The sequence below is a fragment of the Centruroides sculpturatus genome, unplaced genomic scaffold (assembly GCF_000671375.1).
Source record: "Centruroides sculpturatus isolate CEXI.00-Female unplaced genomic scaffold, Cexi_2.0 scaffold389, whole genome shotgun sequence".
In the NCBI taxonomy this organism is placed as follows: domain Eukaryota; kingdom Metazoa; phylum Arthropoda; class Arachnida; order Scorpiones; family Buthidae; genus Centruroides; species Centruroides sculpturatus.
The window spans coordinates 293,309-308,494 of NW_019384624.1; the positions used below are offsets into that span (position 1 = coordinate 293,309).

The following is a 15,186-nucleotide window of genomic DNA, read 5'->3' on the forward strand; positions in this document are numbered from 1 at the left end:
TATTTAGTCAATTGCAAATGCATAATAATTTAAAATATTTTATTTAACAGATGTTAGATTTTGGGCCATCTTTAATGGATGAGGTGTTTAAGGCATTGGCGTCAAACAAACAAGATACGGAAGTTGATGAACAACATTCTGCAGAAAATAACAACAATGTAAAGAATGAAATAAAAGAAATTACATCAAAACTAATTGGAAGAGAAGGCAGTAGAAAGAAACAGATTATGGTAAAGCCCATATCTGCTACAGATCAGCATACGTTAGATTCAGCTATCGCAATGGCTAAAGAACTTGCCAGCAAAAGTATGTTGGAACTTGAATATAAATCTGATTCAGATGTTGCGTTAGAAAGCCCCAAAACTCCGACTTCGCCGACAAAACGAAAGTTCTCTTTTAAATTCAAAACAAGCCCGAAACCTGAAAGAAGAAATTTCAGTGAAGAGGCAGAATCCATACTTGATATCAATGATATTATTAGTAAGGAAGCTAAAGAGGCTTATAATAGTTTAGTTGACAAAGGGCAAGGATTAGAACGAAGCTTATCTCACCCTGTTCCTTCGCATAATTCTTCATATCAAAATTCTAATCTGTATGGACATCGTAACAATTTACAGAGTGGAATAGATACAGTGGATTCTGAGCACGATGCATTGAATTCAAATCCACTTAGAATGTTACGGATGGGTGGGCCTGTTCGACCGAAAGTTCGAGGTAATAAACGTAGTACAAAACATGCCGCTAATACTCATCGCGAAATTGAAAATACTCATTCGGCAAACCCTGTTTTGATGTCAAACGAACGTTTCTCGGATGTCAATAATGACAATGAAAGGAACGAAATGGAAGCAACAAAAATTTATCAGTCAAAATCTAGTTCTCTGAATGCTACGTCACAGGATAGTTGCAATAATAATGATAACAATAATAATGAAGACAGCAATGAATGTTACCAGAATCCTCTTCCTCTTCCACCTCGAGATAGAACAAGACCACCGCCGGTTTTAAAATGTCATCAACGTAAATATCCGCTAGTTATTCCAGCAAGTAACGATATCAGTGAGATTGTAACTGTTAAACATTCAACTAATATTGAATTGGGTTTGCATGGATCTTTAGGTCAGCCAGTTCCATCAGAAAATAAAGTAATGAATGACGACGAAAATATTCAAAAAGTCGACACTTTTGACGGATTACAAACTACATTTCCGACAGAAAATTGCATTCCTCCTCCCAAACCAGCAAGAACTTGCAGGTAATTCTACTGTTTTTTAATTTTATAAAAGAATACATTGGTAAATAGTAAAAATAATAACAACTTTTCAGTTTGAATGACTCTTTTGAGAGTCAAATTCAAGCAGTAGTCGATAGTTTGGACGATATTCCAGAAGAGAGTGCACCTTCTCCACCTATTTACAATAGTAGCGATCACGTTAGTTGCGAAGATCTCTTAGAATTTGCTATGGATAAACCAAATTCTAAAAGGTAAATTTAGAAAAGAGCGGTTTCCTTTTTTTTTTTTTTTTTTAATCAAAAATTTCCTAAATAATAACGTTATTTCCTACTACCGAATAGAACTCAAGGTCGAGCTAGAGGAATAGATTCGGATGAAGTACGAATAATGCAAAAAGTACTCGCGAAAGAAGTAAGTAAAGCTTTAATTTTCAATTGACTAAAAATTACAAAAAATATTCTCTGTAATTTTTAAAATATTGTTATTTATAGTCAATAACTCCTGAAGATTGCCTCTTTGCACTAAACGATACCGATTGGAACATTCATAACGCCATCAAACTTGCCCGTTTGCTCCGTATTTTAAATACCTACAATATTAATATAGAAAATAGCAAAAACATACTACTTCAATGCGACTGGAACGTACAGCAGGCAGTTTCTTGCATTCTGGCTACGCACGGTAGTATCGAAGACACGACAGAAGTCTAGGAACGACGAATGAATTCGCATTAACCGAACATATTAAATAGTGTTCGTTTGCACTTTGCAAACCACACAAAAATTACTAACTTTTTAAAAAGCGCAAACAAATTATTGATATTTATTTCGTTGATTTTTGTGTTTTTTTAACTGGACAATATTTTAATGTTACAAAAGTTTTGTAAACATACATATTAAGTGCCTTGACGTATTCCCAACGGTTTATGCAAATGCAAAGTATATTTAATTTCCGACAAAAGTACGCAAACAAGTTTCTGCCATAATATTTTGAAGTTAATTTCTTTGTTACTGTTGACGTTTCAGTTTCTTTTAATGTGAAATTGTTTTTTTGTCATCGACTCATTTGCATTTTTACTTTTGTAATGACACTAGAAACTCTTGCGACTGTTTTTATCGAGTGTTGTGCCAAAAGTTTGTGTACTACGACTGCCAATGGTTCCATTCGGAAAGTACCTCGACTTAAGATTCCACGATCAAAATTAACATTGTCGCTTGCACATTTATTTTTTTGTCTTTTGTAATATATAGTTTATGTGTATATACATATTTATGTGTCGCAGATATTGGGATCAGTTAACTTTATTAAGTATTATTCCTTATTTAATTCATAGTCTGTATTAATGTAAATGTGTATGTTTTGTAGAAAAGTTTGTATACTCTTGTAGAAAAAAAAGGCAAGAAATTTTGTTTTTCTTTCGATGTGTGATTTGGAAATTTCTAGTTTAATGATTTAATGTGTAAAGCATTAAATTTTATACTCTGTGAATGAAAATGTAGATAACATCTGAATGTATATATGGAATAAGTGCCTTAACCATGCCAGTGTGATTAACATGTGTATATAGCATTAGTACAAATTTTATAACTAATGTGGTATTTTTTAATACTGGGATTTGTTTTATAACAAAACTTTTTTGTAGATAGGATTGTTTATACGAATAAATTACCCTTTTTCTAATATTGTTTCATTTAATATAGCATAACTATGTTTGCTTCTTACTCTTCAGCTTTTCCTATATCCTATACGAGAGATTACTATCGCCCACCGGCAGTCAAGTGGATAAAACATCCAAATTCTGGTAGTTGGTTCTCACCTTGTCAATGTGGAGTTCTCTGGGTTTTCTTCATGTTTCTTACACCTAAATAACTTGGGGGTCAGTTTCTCTTAGAAAGTCTTCTCGGGAGTTTCCCCCTCTCAGCAGATCGCCCACATGTTGCAGTGCCATACACAAATAACCTATTTATTATCAACCATTTTATTCCCCCTGGTGCTCTTCTTTCTTTCAGAGCCCATCAGTGCACCACCAAACACTGGTAGTTGGGTTTGCGTCCGGCCAACAGGCAGGCCGTACATTAAGTTTTCCAGTTTTCCATCACCTGTCCCTCACCTAGATGGTGGCCCTATTCCCGTAGAAAGTCCCTGGGAGACATCCACCCTTAGCACATTACCCGTGTGGCATATTACTGTATCCCATCAAACCAGACCTTTCTTTTGGGTTGTCGGCTTTTACACGGTCTTTCCACCCTCAACTTAGCCATCTTATTTCTTTTCCAATCAATTCCTGCTGATACATTTTAAGTGTTGTTCGACATTACCTAAAAATGTATCACTAGTGTACAGACTAAGCAATACGGGTACATTTTCAGATAAAGTCAATGCATTGCCACGGTTGCAAGCAGAGTCAATTTCAAGAACTGTCATTTTCACTTTTGTCAAGCGACAAAATTAACCAATGAAACTCCACTTACCTCACCCACTGTAATAGAATTTGAACTTCACACTACTAATGTGTTTATTATGACCCAATTATCACAACTCTGTGTAATTCAATAGTATAAACTCATATTTAATAACTAAACGTTACTGGAATTCTTCAAAGTTATTTATAAGCTGTAAATTAATTAATTTTGAAATTTAGTCTAGAAATAATGTAAACATTGGGTAATGATAGCATTACTTCTATACCAAATTGCAAAATTAACTTGAGCTGTTACATTAAAACTGATATCATACATTCTAACCGAAATGCTAGTTAAATTATTGTTTAAATTGATAGGTTGTATTGTTCTGGAACATCTGATGCTTGTTTCTATCTGAAATTATCAGTGAACTTCTACAGTTTACCTTTTCGGACAACATTCTAACCAATAGCAGGATATAAAACATGATAAATAACAATATTAAAGTGACATTTTAATGAGTTACTTTAGACAATACTCGACCTGAAGAAGAGCGAACGGATCGCTCGAAAATGTTTGTCAAGCGATATACTATATATACACGTAGAGCACAGGTCACAGGTTCCAGATAGTGTAACGTTAGACAATACTCATACAAGGCAGTAAAAACAATGACATTTATGGCACCGGAAGCAAAAATAAAACACTGTCGCCTTCAAATTTTACACTCGAACAATGATGCACACATTGTTTGCACCCTTCTTAATGTGTGCTCTATTGTCCTTCTGTAGAGGCTTACAAATAAAGGCTTTACATTGTTATATTTTGTGTATTTTCCGGTAAAGTGTGTTCTGAATGCGGGAACTTTATTTACGTCCACCTTGTACACCAAAACAAAGGTTTACGGATGGTAAATTCACATAAACAACACAGACAGCCTTCATAACTCGTCCATTTTCATATTACAGAAATACAGTAGTAATTTACTTGTCTTCCCTATGCCTCAATATACTAAACTGTCTAAATGCCCCGGGGGTAATTTTAAATGGTTTTATCTTTCCTTCGGGAGGGATGATTTTATCTCAATACAAGGACTTATTACTGTTAATTTAATAGACGCCCCTATTAAATTGTACAGTACATCGTAACGAACACGGAACTATTTTCCTTCGCGTATGTAGAATAATGAACATCGTCTCCGTTAATATTGCGGGAAAGAATATAGGTCTGTCGGATTGGTTGAGATATTGCGCGGTTGTTACGTAAACTTCGCGTCATTCTTTGGAATTTCTCATTGAAAAGTTGAGGCGATGACGTCAAACTGGCGTAATAATGTATTATACATTATCTCAACCAATCGAACAGACTGTATAATTTGAAGCTAAAAAATCTGATTATTACGCAATTTAAAATAATATAAAGTAGGAAATGAATTCGACTAATATCGCATTTATAGTTTGTATACTATTTGTTTTTTCTACTGCAAAATCATTTTTATTACGTAATTTAACCTTCATATGCTTGACCTTACATCAGGCATGGTGCATTTTCGTCGTCTGCTATACATTCTGCGACATTCAAATTTAAATTATGTAATTACATTAATTCGTCGACAGATGGCGTTAATGTATTAAAATGTTTTTGTAATAAAAAACAATTTAATTAATTTATTTTTATAGAAGGCACCTAATATAAAAGTAATTCAATGAAATAATTCGAATATTTTTTTACTTTTAAAAATGTAGTTACAGAATACAGTTTTTAAAATTAATCACGTAATATTAAATTTTTAATATATTTTATTAAATTTATTTTTTTTAAATATTCTTTGCGTAGTGTTTATAAGCAAATACTTTCACTGATGACTTTACATTTTTTTAAACTTTTTCCACCCTGTGGACACTAAGAGGGCCTATTTTTTCAAGCTCATTATGGGTTCGGCCAGGCCCACAATGGGGCAGCCGGGTGGTGAGGGATTCCTGGGGTTTATTTGACTCGTCCGGATGCGATCTCGGGTCCCCCAGAGTGGTAGGCTGTAACCTTGACCGCTCGGCCATCCGGCCGCTGATGACTTTACATCGGAAATACAGTAAAGCCAAAATACACGGCTGGTTACCTAGTAAAGCGGGATAAGTAAACCAACCGTTTCAAATGCGTCTTCGAGATTTAAATTACTTGTATAAAATAATCACTATGAAACGTGAATATAAAAACTTTTTTATACTGTACTAACTTAGAAATAAATTTTTAAAAAATTAAAAAAAATAGTTTATTGTAAAGACGACAGGGGGCGATATCATCATCATCGCACATTTAAAGTGCCGGCAAAAACCAAGTTGCGTCACTGGTAAGAAAGCATGTCAACAAAGGAAGATCCGTACGTATATAATTTCATTTTCTATTATTAAATTAATAGGTAAACTGTTTATAAAAAAAACCGCGCTCGAAAAGGTGATTTCTATAGCAATTCGTTTCAATTACGTATTGTGTGAGAAAATTGGGATTTCCGTCTTCCTCACCAGTTCAATGTAAACCTCGAACACGTGACTGACTCGGCTGAATTAAAATGTGAAAACGAAAAGTATATGTCAATTCATTATTAATCATCGTTTCGCCATTTAATTTAATACGCATAAATATATTTTTTAATCAATTTCCTTAATATAAACAGCATGCTATCTGTTTACACGTTAATATATTATCAGATTATGAATATATGTTTATATAATTGATTCGTATCTCGGGATAGACGCTTGGAAACTCTTAAAACGAGGAAAAAAGAAAATTTGTTTAAATTAAGTGATAAGCGAAACGAATAAAAAGGCATGTGACTTCATTAATTGCAGACGCCATGTTAGACGGAAAATAGAAACGCGTCCTCTGTCGTCAGTTTTATGCAACTCAAAAATTTTTTTTTTATCTTATTTTAAAAATATTTTTTTTAATATGAGAGTTAATTTATCACGATTGTATGATTTATCACATTATAAAAATAGTCCATTATTTTTAGTGTATTACAGTTGAAGTTTACAGTTGTAAAAAATTATTCTCTTTAATTAAAAGTGTGAAGACTTATTATTTTACCATTAGGAAGAATGAGAAGTTGGATTTATTTAAAACTCAAGGGTATTATCTCTCTGAGTCTTCCCCCCTCTGTGGACACCAAGAGTCTTTTGATAGGTTGACCCGATATGTTAGGCTTGTCTCTCGTTATGTAGCCAAAGCCATTGTAAACTTATCTGTGAAGATTTCTAAGATTGATGCTCTGGGAGACCGGGGTCTAGTTGGCACCTTTCCCACATTGACTGTTAGGTAAAGGCATTGGCCCGCTGCACTGGGTATCCCGGATTTGAGCTTTGGTAGGTTCCTCGAAACTTAAAATGGACGGGCTCGATCCGGATCTGGCCAGTGGTCCAGATGCTTTCTGGGCTTGGAATCGAATCCGGATGCGGATTCTGGAAATTTTTCGCTTGCGGTCGGTCCCGGATGTGTTGGTCCTTATCCCTTGTCACATCCCGCTCTTGTCCTGTTGAGTCCGTGGTAGATGCGATTAAAAGGCCCTTCTAGATACCCATAAAGAGAGAGATTAAAATTTAAATTAAAAAAAAAAATCAGATACAACAAGCCTTGTCTTTTATCAACCAGTCACCTCGAGTTTAGCTAAATTTGTGTTGGGCATGATAAGAGAACCTGTTAGTGCCTGAAGAATGAAAAATTTAAATAACATTCAATACAGTAGTTTGATTCCATATACATAATATAAATTTTATTATCAAGCAAGATGCGGGTCTGGTCGAACCCATAATGAGCTTGCAAAAAAGAGACATCTTAGTACCAATAGGACAGAAAGAATTTTTAAACAAGTAAAACAGCGAATCCATTTTTGGGACGAGACTATCTCAGAGAGGGCAAGCAACACTTGCGCCTGTTTGTAGAAACAGTCTCACCATTTTGTATTTTATTTTGACTCGGTTCTCGGTCCCCTGACTACCTACAAATCTGGTTTTTTTTATGTGCGCATGATTTGGGCACCAAATACTTTGTGCCAAATTGCAACTCCTGACATGTACTCCTTCATACCTCTAAGGTGTCCAGCCATTGACGGCGGCGCGAGTTTAGAGACGAGACACAGTCTCGTCAGAAAGTATTTTGAAGTTTTCTAACTCCTAATAAAAATTCTTGACCGCCATATTTCAGATGGAATGTTTGGGATAAGAGATCATCTCGGGATTTTAGTTCCAAGGTCACATTTTCTACAAAATCTTGCTTCTTTATACTTTCCTCTATGAATAGTTCTATGGATGCCTAATAATACATTGGTGCCAACAGTGTTCAGCAGGATATGAATGATTAAAAGTAGTGTCAAAAGATAGGTCATTGACTTGTTAATAGCTGCTGTGAGAGAGAATTATTGATAAATAGCCTCAACAGAAAAAAAATACATAAAACAATAGTGATGGATGACATTATGTAATCTAAGTACAGTACCTAACAGAGAGTTAATATAATACTGTTATTAAAATGATAACTATATCATGCTTTGTTACTAAAGTTACATTAGTTTTCTATTGTTTCATAGTTATCATAATGAGAAATTATTTAAATATTTAATATATATTGACACATCCCAATTACAGAGGTGCGAGTAGTCTCTCTCACTAGGGAAAAATAAAAATCTTGTCTCCCCTGTTCATTCTGAAGATTTGAGATATTGATGACGTGATAAGTCAGTCCGCATCACACTACTCCATCTTCCCTATTGCACCTTTTTTACTCTCAATGTTCCCTTACCTGACTCCATTAAATTATCCCTTATAATTTATTTTTAAAATAATGTCCTAAATAATCCAAATTGCATATTATCTCCTCTCGGCGACCTTATTTGACACTTGGAACACACGCTGTGCCTACTTCCCAGATGCACTCCTGCCAATTAGACATAAGAGAAGAAATGCATTCACTAATGGTTATCTTTTCTTTATTTGTTTGTTTACTTTAATAGTTTTTTACATATGCGTCTTAAACAACTTAATTTAATCAAATAAAGCAAGAAAGCAATGATAATTATTTGATTTATTAATTATTTGATACAAACTTTAAGTAATTGTAAAACCAAAAACTCAAGAGGATGTGCTCTGTTCTGCATTTATAATTTGTTTCTATTCAAATTCTTCAAGGGATGTGATGCTAAAAATGTTCTAAATAAGCTTTTGTAGCAAAGAAAATTTATTTATTTAAAAAGAGAGTTGAGATGAATAGTTGTTATGTAATTTAGAACATACGATGTTAATTAAACGTCTGACCTATTTTTTGCATTGTGTATTAATTGTCTTCGAGGACGGATACAATTGAAATTTCTCCTTGTTTTATTACAGCTATTAATTGAAGGACGGATGATAAATATTTAACAATAGCGTCAAACATTTACTTCTGCAAAGAACTTAAGAATCTGCTTTATAAAACACTTAAAAAATCGCATTAAACTTTCTCCTAAAAGTTCATCTAAAAGGTGATTTATGTTACACAATACTGTTTTATTTCAATAAGAAAAATAAATATCATTGTTCTGATCATACAGCCCAGTGTTTTCTAAACTTCTCAGACTACTGCCCCTTACATTCTGGTATACGTCTTGAGTCTTGTATCACCGGTGTACTTGGAAGCAGTAGCATCTACTTTGAGAAACAGAGATAAAAACAAAAATCTTACTCAGTTAAATGTTGTAGATGTGTTCATTTTCCAGTTTTAATAGTACTGAATAGTTAAATATTCTAAATGTAAGGGTGTACAGTGTTTGTTGTCTACGTGTGATATCGAGTTTGCCAGGAAACCGAACCTAAGAAGGGTTTGTAAGTATAAACCACATGTGTGGGTGCTGATGAATTCAGACTCTAGACATCTTTACAAATTCCTGTTTATTGTTACAAAACGTTGTCGCTTATGTATTTAATTTTTATTCTTTTACTCCTATTGATTGTCCCACAAAGACGTCCTTGGGTTTTGGGTTAATAGTCTGTAAGTCCTGTATGATGATCAGATGGAATTAGGCTCAGGATGATGTTGCTGACAAGGCAGGTGAAGGGGTCATTTAATATGTTTATTCTTGCGTATACATTTAATACATTTATTCTTGCACTTTATTCTTGCATATGCTTACTGTGATTGGCTCCCGAGTTTCCAAACTATGAAGTCGAGCATTGAAGTGAATCTGTGAAGTTGACTGGAAGTTGTGGAATTGGTTAAATGCGGTTAAGGATGAACGATCAGTGAAGAGTAGTTAAGGAAGAACAGTCAGAGAAAAAGTGCTATGACCTTGAGATGTGGGCTTATATTGAATCGGTCCCAAATCCTTTTCTTTCCTCCCCAATTGGTTGCTTCTTTGTCTCCAAGTAGAACTAGACCCAATTGGAGTACGAGAAAGGTAAAACCACAATTTTAACTCAACACTGCATCTCAATCTCAGACGACAGGATGTTTAAACAAACCTTGGAACTTTGCTTGTATTTCTATAAGTTTTTTGTTTTCTCCTTTGTCAAATATTTCTATTAGACATCTTGCAATATTTTTTCATTGATCGAAATATCTTATACCCATTTGAGTTTGCTGTAATTTCATCATATTTACGAGCACCAAAGCCAAAGTTTGTCTTTCTAGTCCAACACGTGAACTCAGTTCATCTGAGACTTACATCTATTATTTTTTTTAATCTTTGCATTGTGTTTATCTTCGAAATTCCTTTTTCTAGTGGAAAGCTTTTGAACAAAATTAGTATGGGATTTGGACCTTGTCTGTAACCTCACATATAAAACACACTAATTTCTTTGTGCTGAATTGAACAATGAAGTTTATTTGTTAAATTTATAGAATGTGTAAACCCAAAGACAATCAATAAATAAATTGTTGGTGAATATAATTTTTCTTTTTTTTTTTTACTTTATTTTCTATGATTATTGCTTGATGAATCTGGCATTATCATTTTGATTGCCATTTAAACACTGGATTCGTCACGCCATAACTTGGTCAATTAAATGTGTAGATATAAAGTAATTAAGCCGAAAGTAGGTGATTAATTTGCCATTTGTACTAAATTTAATATTTAAAAAATTAATTTAGAATATTCTGATATGTTGTATGCATTCGGTCGATATGTAAAAAGTATATAATTAGTATATTTATTTATATTCTATATTGGTATACAGTATAAAGGAATCTGTGTATAAATTCCATAAACTAAGGAGTCAGAGTCAAAGCATTCGTGCACTGATTCCATAGTTATGATTTAAATTAATTTACAATTTTTATGTTCTCTTTACAGTTTAACTTGTATCTATTTTTTAGGATATATTTGGATTACAATGCCACAACACCTGTAGCACCAGAAGTCGTAGAAGCAATCGCCGACACTTTAAAAAATGCCTGGGGTAATCCAAGTAGTAAATATGTTGCAGGTAATAGTTATTTATAATATTTAAATGTCCACATCAAATTACTACGTAGAAAATTACATTTGCCTACATAACACGCATTATCATATTTTGATATGAAGAAAAGTTTGTTGATGTATACAAAAGTGTTTAGAGTTTTTTGTTTTTATTTCATTTTGAGCATAGGTATTTTTTATCAGTTGTTAATGTGAATTATTAGAGAGGTTGCGGCACAAGTTCGAACGTTACTTGTACATGGCAGGCAGAAGTACACTGTTTACATTTTAACTCTGAGAAAAAATCGTTGCAGCGCATGTTCACAACATCATGCGACTCAGTGAATTGACTCGCAGGAAATTTGTTGAAAAAATGGCGGATACATTTAACATTGAGGGTTACCAGCAAAGGTAAATAAACAAATTAAACTATTTTAAAGTATTTATAGGATGTTTAATAACACTAAATAATTATTTTTAATTAGCATGGTGTCTCCTACTGTATGATCGGATGATAGGACTATCTCATACTTTTGTTGAGGGAAGTAGTGGCTTATGTAAATTTGAAAGCAGCTCGAAAAATTAATTTTTAGAAAATTTACAAACGTATTACACTGTTGATGGTAGGAGATGCCATGGAAGAACAAACCTACCTTAAGATAAGCTATTATGAAGGCAAATATATGTAAATTCTATAGACACTTCACATCACTTGCTAAAAATTGAATAATTAAATAATTTATGGATTAAAATCATCTGTTTCTTTACAATATTATTCGTAAATGCTTAAATAATCATTATTTTAATAAAATAGGTCATTATTTTAACCCCAAACACAAAAAAATGAAGAAGTTTAAACCGATCTTTTACTCGCCATGCTAGACGTAACCAATGCCATTATCGACCGTCTAGAATTGCCAGATGGCGGTGCTCGACCGTCCTCCATTCACGTTTCGGGCTGAATATGACAGCCGCAACCTCTCTAATATTTATAAACACTTTTATAAATGTAAAACTATTTGGTGCTTTTTCTTAAATTTATCCTCCCACCCACTGCTTACTTTGAACCCAGTATGTCTCAACTATTTGACTTTTTCTCTAAGAATTTTACATTGATGGAAATATTTTTGTGTCTACACTGTACAAACCATTTTTTACATCTGATACTCAAATTTGTTTTCTGTTCTGTTTGATTTTGTTTCTCATTAAGAACGACAAGAGTCAGAAAACTTTGTAGAGACGACTCTCTGAGGGCCTCCCCTTTTTTTCACACGTGTAGAGCATACTCGACAGAACATCATCCTTTTTTCTGTTTGTTTTTCATCAGTATTCACAATGGATATCTTTTCTACTCTCAAAAAATCTTTAATTTACCCTTGTTTACCATTTCTATCTACTTTGGAATGAAGATGGTCAATACATTGATTTGCAGGTATCACAAGGAGGATGTAGAGAAAAATATATATAACTTCAAAGCGTATGATTAATATATTTTTAATAGGTAAAGTAATCGAAAAAATCAATAGGATTATCAGCTCCAAGAGGGAGAGCCTAGGACAGATTGGATTGGTGCGCACCTTACAAACTGTGAATAAAAAACTGTTACATGTTGTATGATACCCAACATACAAAATATTGTCAACAATATACAGATATTCGAACCACAATGTTAGTAAAAGGAAAGACAGAGTACTAGCAGTAGTAGAGTAATAAGAATACGGATTGGTCTCGCTCTACTTGAATACTCAGTCTAATGCCTAAAACGATCTTACAATATACGTGGATTGGAGATTCTGCTCCAGAAAAAGGAATAAAATTTTGCATCTACAAAGCATTGTTGCAGATTGGTCTTTATCTTTTCTCTGGCATCAAAATGTATGTAGATTTCTCCCGAAATCTTCCTACATTTGCAATTCTAGACCGAATCTTTTTTTTTTTTTCTTATTCTGAAGTGCATAACTGTGGGGATGCTTCTTTTTAATTAAAGTTATTCCACATTGAAACCTTAATAAATTCGCAGGTAGTTTATGGGATCTGGAGATGACTTAGATGAGGGATCTGGAGATGATTTTAGATGAGAATCGACAATGAAGGACTGTCGGTCAGCTAATTTTTAAAGTTATAAATATAATTCAGTTATTGTAAATCCTACATTAAATTGAATATTCTAAGTTAGATTGTAAAGCACTTTTTTTTCTGATTGTGGGGTGAATTGTTGTGTACGTATTCAAGCAAAAGATAAGATTGAGAAAATAATTATCATGTGTTCTGGAAAGTTGCCATTTGTATTAAATTTCACACATCTTAATTACTTACTTTTTATCTTTGTTTACAGGAAAGAAGGCAAAAATGGTTGTCGAAACTGCTCGTAAAAATGTTGCAGAAATGATCGGAGCTAAAGAATCAGGTAAAAATTAAATTTACTTATGCAGGGTATCCAAGAAATTCTTCTGCAGTTTTAGACTTTAGTAACTTAAGATTTATAAATGTTACAAACTTACAATGAATACTATTTTGAAGCTTAATTGATGAAATTTTTAGCATATTGATTCTGTGAATTCTGAGATGGCAGAATTGAGAAAGAAGAGCCGCTTGTTTGTCCTCCTCCATCCCCAATCTAATGTTCGCTAGGTTTTCTTTTGTGGCATCGTATCAAAAGTGCATTGTTCAGATGATCAGAGTTAAGTTTACAAATGCAAACCATACAATCACACAGCAGCTTCCTGTGCAAATGGCCAATGAGCATTACCATATATTGTAATATTTTTATTTAATACTTTAGTTAACAATGTATAAATAAATGTGTAAAGAATAACATACATAGAAAATAATTTATTTCATTACATTTGTGATTAACAAATTATATTTAGTTAACTTAACACATTAACCGCTATCCAACGTGCCAGTGGTTGTACTAATTAGGGCCGTACAGAGCCATCTGACCGTCCGACGTCGCTATAACCAATGTAGTTTCATTCAAGGTTAAATTATCTTGGCTTTGTAAGACGTTGTTTTACATTCTAGTGGTGGCCTCTTGTGCAACATTTCCAACTGCTGGCAGTCATATGGCACTATACGGCCCTAATTAGTACAACTGTAGGCATGTCAGATAACAGTTAACATGTTAAAATTCTACCATTTTGTATTGGTCAAATACAATTTCTTTCCCAACTTTAAATTGTTCAAAACTATAAATACAGCATCGATTATCTGAAATAATTGGGTCAGAACACTTTTGGATAACCAATCACACTTAATAGGGGAAGAATAAAAAGATGATTACCTTAATGTAAAATTAATCATTTTAATTCTAGCATAATAATAAAAAAAAGGTTAAGGTTAGAAATTTAAAACATGCCAAGTGACCTGTAGGATTAAATTGGGCTACTTTACTGTTATATTTTTAATTAAATTCTAAATAATTTGGTACTAGAGGTAGGCATTAGGCACCATCTCTTATTAAATTTAATAACTGTAATTAAATTAATATTTAATAAATAATTTAGAATATTCTGGAAGAAAAGAATCTTCCCGGAGTGGGACTCAAACCCACAACTCCCACTTACTGATTTTAATCTGGCAGTCATTTGGCATGTTACTAAAATATTGGGCTTTGGGGTGTTTATATATGAAAATTAATACACACTGATGATAAGAAATAATGATAAAAATTAGTTCTTGTTTCTAATAAATTAGTCTTTCATGGAATCTACAACGTACTGTAGAAACTTTGAATTAAAAAAAAAAAAAATACATAATAGTAAAATTAATAATGAGGTCACTTGGTGGGCCTATAGAAGATCATCAACAATCATTAATTTAACGGGTGATCAAATGAAAAAACAACTTGCAAACCGGTGATGCTCGACTGACTTGTCACGCGTCACTAATTCCTGAGTGCAAACTAAATGTCCTACACTACAGAACAGAGAATTTTCACAGTGGAAATTTATATAAAGAAGAAAAGTTATAAAAGAATTAAAGCACCGGTTTGTGAAAATCTGTGCATTACGAAGATTTGTTTACAAACTTACTAAATAACTGGCGCTCCAAAGTCTGCATGTCACACACAGAAGAATTGTCTTAAAATTATCAGAGGGAAATATTCTGAGACATTCGAGCATGCTTAG

At 33.2% G+C, this 15,186-nt stretch overlaps 2 protein-coding genes across 4 annotated transcripts in view; both read left to right on the top strand.

The window, feature by feature from the left end:
* Window positions 1-2,914, top strand: part of LOC111625562 (tyrosine-protein kinase PR2-like) — a 39,141-nt gene extending 36,227 nt beyond the window's left edge. The window contains exons 14-17 of the mRNA XM_023368725.1: window positions 51-1,255; window positions 1,327-1,485; window positions 1,576-1,645; window positions 1,726-2,914. Of these exons, the coding sequence (XP_023224493.1) occupies window positions 51-1,255; window positions 1,327-1,485; window positions 1,576-1,645; window positions 1,726-1,944 (1,653 nt within the window). The 3' untranslated portion in view covers window positions 1,945-2,914. The remainder of the gene's footprint in view (window positions 1-50; window positions 1,256-1,326; window positions 1,486-1,575; window positions 1,646-1,725) is intronic.
* Window positions 2,915-5,929: 3,015 nt separating this feature from the next.
* LOC111625563 (selenocysteine lyase-like) overlaps window positions 5,930-15,186 on the top strand; it is a 51,475-nt gene continuing 42,218 nt past the window's right edge. For all 3 annotated transcript variants that reach the window (XR_002756748.1, XR_002756747.1, XM_023368727.1), the window contains exons 1-3: window positions 5,930-6,013; window positions 10,975-11,084; window positions 13,392-13,463. Coding sequence is in view for 1 of the 3 variants with exons in the window: in XM_023368727.1 (XP_023224495.1) it covers window positions 5,994-6,013; window positions 10,975-11,084; window positions 13,392-13,463 (202 nt within the window). In the remaining 2 variants the exon portion in view is untranslated. The remainder of the gene's footprint in view (window positions 6,014-10,974; window positions 11,085-13,391; window positions 13,464-15,186) is intronic.